Source organism: Harpegnathos saltator, unplaced genomic scaffold, assembly GCF_003227715.2.
Source record: "Harpegnathos saltator strain DR-91 unplaced genomic scaffold, Hsal_v8.6 scaffold16, whole genome shotgun sequence".
In the NCBI taxonomy this organism is placed as follows: Eukaryota; Metazoa; Arthropoda; class Insecta; order Hymenoptera; family Formicidae; genus Harpegnathos; species Harpegnathos saltator.
Window position 1 is genome coordinate 1470903 of NW_020229939.1, and position 9098 is coordinate 1480000.

The 9098-nt window shown below is 35.7% G+C and overlaps 2 protein-coding genes across 3 annotated transcripts in view; one reads left to right on the plus strand and one right to left on the minus strand.

Moving 5' to 3' along the window:
• Positions 1–258: 258 nt before the first annotated feature.
• On the minus strand, positions 259–5749 carry LOC105183144 (probable cytochrome P450 6a14). The gene is made up of 7 exons (XM_011141064.3): positions 5599–5749; positions 3710–3897; positions 3153–3522; positions 2093–2436; positions 1690–1920; positions 1312–1563; positions 259–1040 (listed from the first exon to the last, which is right to left on the minus strand). Exons 2-7 carry the CDS (start codon positions 3876–3878, stop codon positions 877–879), a joined length of 1530 nt encoding a protein of 509 aa, XP_011139366.2. The 5' UTR covers positions 3879–3897; positions 5599–5749; the 3' UTR covers positions 259–876.
• Positions 5750–7022: 1273 nt separating this feature from the next.
• Positions 7023–9098, plus strand: part of Ehbp1 (Eps15 homology domain containing protein-binding protein 1) — a 12682-nt gene continuing 10606 nt past the window's right edge. The window contains exons 1-4 of one of the 2 annotated variants that reach the window (XM_011141043.3): positions 7023–7745; positions 8292–8499; positions 8590–8771; positions 9089–9098. The exon at positions 9089–9098 is cut by the window's right edge and continues 202 nt beyond it. In XM_011141043.3, the coding sequence (XP_011139345.1) occupies positions 7642–7745; positions 8292–8499; positions 8590–8771; positions 9089–9098 (504 nt within the window). In that variant the 5' untranslated portion in view covers positions 7023–7641. The remainder of the gene's footprint in view (positions 7746–8291; positions 8500–8589; positions 8772–9088) is intronic. The other variant, XM_011141051.3, reaches the window with a different exon arrangement.

Sequence of the window (9098 nt, forward strand, 5' to 3'; positions counted from 1 at the left end):
ACATGTGTGTATATTTAATTGTGTATGTCACAACCGGAAATTTTGCGAGATCATTAATCAATTCATATCCATTGTGCATACCTGCAAGCAAATTTTTTACGATTCTACTTGAATAATAATGAACAAAGTTCCAATTACGAAATCGTTTTCTCTATTCCAAGCGCATTCTAAATACCGAACGCCGCTAGAAGTATAATTGCGTGTCGATGTCGACTTAATATTCTAGCAATTCCCGGGTTCTGACAATAAACACGCTTATATATTAAATCAATCCTTGGATATATTCATCATATAACATTCGAAAATATTGAAAAATGACAAAATATTCGTTTAATAGTCCCATGACATTTTGTGTCTAACGATTTTCTGTCAACTGAACGTAATGACAAATCACTTTTATTATAATCACTGATGATACTTATTGCAAATCGTTGATATTTATTGCAATAAAAATATTTTATAGATGGACAAAGTCCGCGTTATATATAATTATTTACGACACTACTTTGTCGCAAAACATAATTCAAATATAATTTACCTGGTGATGTCGACTTAAAAATGAATTATACTTACATGACTTAAAGATGAATTATAATGTGTGAGGAAGAGTTGGATATGCGTACATAAAGAAAGAAAAATCAGAAATTTGTAATCTGCTGATTTAAAAATTTCAATGTCGTAATATTTTTAGCCATTATGCAAATGCTATTCTTATTTTTATGAACCTTTTATTTTACAAGTTTTATTTCACAAGCCTTACATCTTAAAAGTTTTATACTTTTAAAACATGTAAACGACATTCAAATTATATTCGGTTTAGTGATATATAGTTTAGTGATATATAGTTTCTTTAAAAGTTGTGCGAACACAACTAGATTATCGCGATTCAATAAAAAGATGTATACCGCCCTTGGGTGAGAGCGGAATTGGCGATTCACTGAAAAGTAATGGTACCGGAGTTTGAGGATGCAGTTTAAATTTGAATTTTGACAGAAGACTTATAATTCCAACCTTTGTTTGTATGTACCCAAACCTTGTACCTGAAAATTAACAACATCGATATATCGACAGTGCTATGATCTAAAGAAGCATTTATCGACTCGCAGAAGACAAAAGAAGCAAACTATACAACGCGTTAATAGTAACTTGCTAATATAATAGATTTATTCTTTGCTCTCCGCACATAATCTTAAACTATCAATTTTTAAAACTGATATCCTATATTAAAACCGAATGTCAAAAATATTAAGATTTTTATAAACACGAATACTAGAAAAATTAAGATATCGAATCTTGTTGATTTGCTCTCACCGATGCAGGCTCGCGGTCCTTCGCCAAACGGCAGAAAAGCGTAAGGATGCCTCGTTGTTACTTGGTCCGCGTCGAAACGTCCAGGATCAAATTTATCCGGGTTTGGGTATATCGAAGGATCTCGCTGCACTCCAAGCACTGATATGGTGATCAGAGTCCCTTCCGGCACGTGAACGTTTGTTGTCGGGACGACTATCTCCTTAGTACAGACACGATTCAAGATAGGTACCGGTGGATATTTCCGCAAGGACTCTGTACGGATAAAAAATCACGTGGAGATATTCTTTGGAAAATATAACTGCTTATCATTAGGAAGCTTTGTGGTTTTTTTATGAGGAAACAATTATTGACGGTGTGCTGAGTGAGTATTGCACTTGCCTTGAACTACCTTGTGAAGATATGTCATTTCGCTAATAGCATCGTAAGTCAGTTCACCGTGTTTTTCCAACGTCTCATCGATCTCTTGGCGGACTTTATCCTGCATGTCTTGATGTAGAGCTAACTCATACAGACAAAATGTCGCAGTTGTCGAGGAGGTCTCGAAGCCGGCTAAGAAGAAGACGAAGGCTTGTGCGGTCGCTTCCAGCATAGTGAGTTTATTCGTGTTAACTGTTGAAGTTAAAGTTCAAGATTAAAATAGGTTTGAAGTGATTTTATCATGTCAAAAATCTATATCATAAATTCTAAGTAACAGATTCACACTCGACACACACTTGATTGCTATCTAGGCAAAACATTGTACGCGCGAAATTTTTCACAATGTTGTAAGAAATATATTTACCGGTTTCATTTACTTTATCGTTTTCTTTATCAACGTCGGGTTCAACATAGCCTTTATCCATGAGTTGTATGAGTAGATTCATGAAATCGTGCCTGACGACGTTGTTAGCTTTCCTGTACTCGACGTTGTCCTTAAATATTTTTATGAAGAACTTGCTGACGCCGCGATCCGTATTAGGAATGGAAAAGAAATTCAGAACTTGTGGTGCAAATATCATCAAAGCATTCCAAAACGCATTCACCTCGAACGTTTTCTTTCCCCAACGTCGAAATTCATTGTTTGGCTCCACTAGGCAGTTGGCTTTTATACCAAATGCCGTCGACATAATTATGTCCGTCGAATATCTATCATTAAATGATAAATCGTAAATCATTGTAGTAAGTTCTAATGAGCTCATTATAAGTTACAAGGATATATGAGCAATTATGCAATTTTGAACACGAAGGTTTCCTTCAGATGATCATGAAGGCAAACCACACATTGCAAATCAGGATGTATTATTTTGACACGCACAAGCGTGTAATTAACTGAAATTTTCTTTATGCGTTTTTTGTCGTCTTCAGTCACGTTAAATCACGTCAGTTAATTCATTTGGACATCGTTTAACATCGTTTAATGTTTAAACGCATTAAATAGTACGTAGTGCATGTGAAGCCATGTGTCTTTCGTATAGTTACAGATTTTTCTATTTTTCTAGTACTGTTATATGGAAATTGGATGTATCAACGCGTTATCACATTACTTTGTTGATCTTCGAGTGTTATTAATTATTTTGAAACGTTATATAATCGTGTTTCGCTCATTGCGTGTTAGATAACATCCGATAACATAAATGACATAAATCGATATCATATATTATATCATATGCACACTCACTCACGCACGCGACGTACACACACACACATTAATGACTCGAGATATATTATTAGATTATTATGTACATTTAAAATAAAAGAAAAAAGAATATTTAGACTTACAAAATATTCCTTGTACCTTTGAACTATATTTCGTTGACACTCGGAGGTTTTTTTTTAATAAAGTTCTCTTAATAGAAGCTTACCTCGCAAATATATCTTTGATCTCGATAACATCCTTCGTGCGAGCTTTACTCTCCAAACTTTTCGTGAACTCTTCGCCGCACTCTTTCAAGACCATGAACATCTGTTTTATTTTTCCCGACGTGAAAGTCGGCGTTAATTTAACGCGCAAATTCCGCCACTTTTTCCCGGGCAACAGAAATAAATGGCCAGACAGTGGGTCGATTTTCTCGTTACAAAACATTCCGCGATCGTGGAAACTGCCGAATTCTTTCGTCAATACCGTTCGAATGAGATCGAGATCGGCGATCATCAGGTTTGGCTTGAAAAATGTGTACATCCCAAAGACGCGATGATGCTTATATTTCATGTAGGCTTCTTGAAAGAGTTCACCTGTTTACAAAATTTCTGCTCTGATAGCCGAACATAGCAAAATCTATATAAACGCAGAATCGCATAAATTTCAAAAGAATAGGAGTAAGTTATTGTGATTTTGTCAGATATAAAAAAGGGAAGTCGATTTCACAATCAGATTTTTTAAGTATTGAAAATACGATTAATATTATGTAACGATACTTGCCTACTGACAATCTTCCAATTACAAAATCAGTCACATTGCCAGTTGGTACAACAGGCTCAATATAAAATACGCCTCTTTTACGCCAGAAATTGAACAGCACATACTTGTAATAAATATACACTAAGGTGAGAGCAACGGCAAAAATACCGACTGTAATCCCGATTAACATGATTAATCGATCTTTTCGCCTGTAATGTCATGATTAAACGATTATTTCATACATTTTTATGTTTAAGCTATGTGTGGAGAGGTGTTGAATTTTTGATATTTCATATATTTCTAAATCTCGTTAATAAATGAGTCGCTTAGTTGGAAAGTGATATGAGTCTAATTAGGGGATAATTTGATAATTTTGCTTGTTACAAATCAAGATGGAATTATTTCTTGAAATAAATCGGGAACTAGTAAGAAAAAAGTACTCTGTAAGAAAACTAGTAAGAAAAAAGAAAATTACGGCCGCGCTATATTTATAGTTATATTTCAGCTCAGAACTTCTATTATAATCTGTCTTGTAACATAATATGATTCAATGGATTGATTCTAAGTTTTGAGTCCTAGTGTCATGCGATTCAATAATCACTTGTTGAGATGTGCGTATAGCTCAAAAGAGGTAATTTGTTCGCATTAATATAATCATTAAATTTTGTATTAGTCTACTCTAAACTAAGAAAAATTGCCCAAATATAGTCTACTTTAGTAGTTAACTTTAGTAGTCTACTGTAGTAGTTAAAGCAACTACACTGCTCAAAAGAATTATGGCATAGATAATTTATTGCCGAAAATTGGCCAACTTTGACTGGCGATTACTTCGCGAAAAATTATTGTAGACTAGTGATTATTTTTTTTCAAAATGAAACTTGAAATCTCTACTTTAAGAATGTAGCTCCATTTTTTGCATGCGATGCACCCCAACTTCTGTAACCCCCGTGGTTCGTCAATTTCACAGTCAATAATTATTACCATCAAAAATATCGTTGTTTTTGGCCTTCGGGCCAAGTGTGCACGCATGTGTGTGTGTGTGTGTGTGTGTCCGTGATAGAACAGATAACGACCCCGTGATTTACAGGGTACGACAGGTTACAGGTCGTACCCTATAAATTATACTGTCGTAACCTGTAAACCACGGGGTCGTTACCTGTTCTATCACGGACACACACACACACACACACACACATGCGTGCACACTTGGCCCGAAGGCCAAAAACAACGATATTTTTGATGGGTTGTAACTTTGCGAAAAAAAAAATTGTAGCGATTCCATTTTTTTTTCAAATTGAAGGGGAAAATTTGAACTTTATGACGATACAAACAGCGTCCCCGAAAAAAAATTATCCACGTCCGTGCATTCCGTCAAAGTTTACAATTTTCAGTATATCAAACATGCCCTCAGATGTCAGGGGTATTCATTTTGAAAAAAAATAATCACTAGTCAACAATAATTTTTCGCGAAGTAATCGCCAGTCAAAGTTGGCCAATTTTCGGCAATAAATTATCTATGCCATAATTCTTTTGAGCAGTGTACTTGAGAAGAATTTCATTTGAACAAAATTTCGTTCAAATATCAACTTATTACAAAAACATTGATCATCCTTTAAATGAAATTTATATCGTAAAGTAATCACTCGTAAAATATAGATTGATCATCTTTCCATAATACCCCATGATTCGAATAGAATGAAAAAATTGACGCTGAAAATATTAAATTATACATTTAAAGACGCCGTTAGTTTACGAATCAACTTAAATTTTGATGCATAAACTATTTTAACTTCCGACAACTTATTTTAATGTATTGGAAAAAAGCGAACTTATATATCACTTTCGAAATGAACGATTCAATTAACATAAGAAAGGCAAACTATTCATGGCACTTTGGCTGTCTAAGTTACCTTTGTTACAGAAGAAAATTCCTTTGTTTGTCGTTAAATGTAAAACTAATTGCGCGATACGATAAAAAAATGCATAAAATCATTATCCGTCGCACGTTGAATCACTAATCGTCGCATGCAAACGTCTTTCCGCACTATGACAAGTTTCACTGAGTAACACTTCGCTTATATATCAGACCGACCACTATAATTTTAAGTGTGCTATTATTCGTCATGTCTTCGGTATAAATCAAGTAGCCTTATCTTCTTATATAACATAAATGATTTATACTGACTGGCTGTTTTTCGTCTTATACTCTTGTTATTGTTAATTTTCATAATGATTCGTAGTGACTGTAGTAGGGGAAACAACAGACAAAAAACAGTTAGACAACAGACAAAGCATGTAATTATCTGCACGTCACATGATTATCCACACGCTATTCCATCATATAAACTTAATCAATCAGTGTGAAGATGAACAAAAAAATATAATTGAGAAAGAAGAAAAACTAAGCATACAGTTGTTATAAAATATAAGTAAAGCGTATGTTTCTCCGCGCTTCTGCCTCTAATTGTAAGGACTGTGACAATATCTCATCAATTATTTGTTTTTAATCTTGATATAGATAACTTCTAATTGAATATATAGATAACTTCTAGTAGTACTTTTTATCAATTATCATTCTTTTTGAAGTTTATCGCAATTTTATCGCTCTTCTTGAAAAAATAAATTTCTTAAGATTATTAAACATTCCACAATACTTTAATTATTATTATATAATACGAACAACGATACGGGGTGTTGTTAAATGGAGTGAAGTGCAAATTCTATATATTTTTACTTTTTATATATTTTTACTTCGATAAATTTTGCAACGCGTTCCTTAATCAGTAGAAAAATATATCTCTTCAGAATTATTAAAAAAACAAATGCTTTTTTATCGGATACACCTGATACACGATACGTTGCGAAACTCATCCAGGTAAAAGTGCTGCAATCTGTGATGCAGGATTCACACTGCTTCGACATTCGACGTTTTCGAAACAAAAGGGCTGCTAACTAGAAACCCGAAACAATAAATGTTTTTTTTACTGGATATTATCATGTACACCGATGAGAATATTAAGAATTCTCTTGATTTAATGTAATTTAACGTAACGGAGAATTATTTAATGACCTCCTGTCGGTAAATCTTAGCTGTTAGATGATAACTGCAGAAACCCAGTTTCACATAAATATCAGTTTCACATAAATATCTAATCACATAAATATCTAATAGAAATCCTGTTGTACATACATAACGATAAGCAGCAAGATAATTATAAATTATCAAATAAAACGATCCAAAATAGTCGATAATGTCACCTCTCTGCAATTACCTCCGGACTCCTCGAGTCCGCTTCGCTGTTCGGAGAAATTAACCCAGAGTTATCAATCTTTAGTTACCTCGTCGGTATCGTACGCCAGCAAACGAGTGCAATATGAATCCTACATAAGCATCTAACTGTATTCTACTACTACGAGCTACGTGAAGCTTTCGCTAGTGCGCGGGCGCGCAAGAAATCTCACCATCTGACATCACTGGTTCTCGGACTCGGGAGAAGAACGATTTCGTCTGGTTTCGTCACAAGTGGACGGCATCATTCGGCGGAAGTGATCTGAGGTGAGGTCGTCTCAGCGCGACATTGTGCGTGTTTTTTTCACCCGAGTATTACGCTCGGCGGGCCGCGAGAATGACAGCTCGCACGCTCGGAGAACGTGGGGAACGGCTCGCGTAAACGAAGATTCCCCGACACGGTCTCGTCATCCATCGAACATATGATCGCACCTCGGCCAACGGGAGCGTATCGAGCCAAACGTCAAACGCCGCGGATGAGCCGCCGATCGTGCTGCAATTCGCGTCGACTTGACAGATCCGAGCGGTATCGCGCGAATCGTCCTCGTGGAGATGAGACGCAGCGTCTCGCTCACGTGTCTGTAGTGGGGCCTCATCACGACTAGTGAGCGATCGACAAGCTAAGTCCCACCGACGAACGAGGCGCAGCTTCAGCGGGGTAAACATGAGTTCCGTCTGGAAACGTCTGCAGCGGGTGAACAAGCGCGCCGCGAAGTTCCAGTTCACCGTGTCCTATCATGAGGTCACCCTTGAAACGACGACGAAATGGTAAGTAACGCGTCCGCCCCGATATCTCATTATTGGGTAAATTGCATTGGTTAAAGTACATAATAACAGTATAGTTGAATGCTACAACTACTGACGATTAACAATTTTTGCTTCTATTTTTGTCGGGACGATCAAAATTGCAGATTTTACAAAAACATAAAGCTGGGGAGAGCATAATGAGGAAAAATAACTGTTCATTTTTCTCAACTCGTATAACGTCAATTGAATCGCGTTGTAAAGCATCATATGTAAATACATTGTCATAAATTACTGTAATTTTTCAAAAAAATTACAAACCATTCGCTTTCGACTGCTTTGTTTTAGTGTTACATAGGATTGTAATTTATTTACAAAGCTGTACCTCTAAGATATTAAATTATGTATTAATTATGTATTGGATCAAATTGAATTGCATTTATTATAATATATAATTTGAGATAATTCTTTGATTTTAAAGCTGGTTATATTATGTGATGTTCTGTTAAGATGTTGAAACAATAATTCTTGTCAGCAACAGAAACTGTTGAAATATTATAATATCTATAGGAAACCGAACAAACTCAGCGTTGTTTGGACAAGACGTAGCAGAAGGGTTAATTCAGAGCCCTTAGATTGGGAGCCAAGTCTGAGCGATCCACTGAAGGGTGTCATTAGCTGGGCAGTTCCTGACAATCATACAGTTTCAGTGACATTATTTAAAGATCCACGAACACATGAATTGGAAGACAAAGACTGGACATTTGTCATTGAAGATGTAAGAAACATATAATAACTTGTGGTCACATAGCCATGTTTAAAGAAGAATCAACTTTGACAATATATATTATTCCATTATTGAGAACAGGTGTCATCGACGGGAAAGAGGCGTCATGTTGCCGCCACTAATATAAACATGAAAAAATATGCAACCTTGGAATCTAGTCAGCAACAACTCAAATTAGATTTGAAACCTACTTCTAAAAAGATTGTTAGTGCTACACTGGAGTGTACTCTGTCATGTGTATTTCTGCGAGAGGGCAAGGCTACGTAAGCTAGTGACTCAGTTTTATCAGCACATTTCACAATTATCTCCGTATATTGGAATTATGTCTTCCAAACGTTCTGTTCACGTGCTGTTCACAAGTCAAAATCGTCAAGCACGCTTTAGACACACATTTTTCTTCTCTCTTTTTCTATTCCGTCCGAGTGTCAACTTGAATAGATGTATGTGTCTGGCGTAAACGTCGATTAAATGCTAACATAAGGAATTAAATTTCATAATCCTCTGAGAAAATACTTGTCGTTGAGTTTGTCGTTTGTGCAGCTCGGTCGGGACAAAGTTTTAATTATTTTTAATTTGCCAGGGACGAAGAC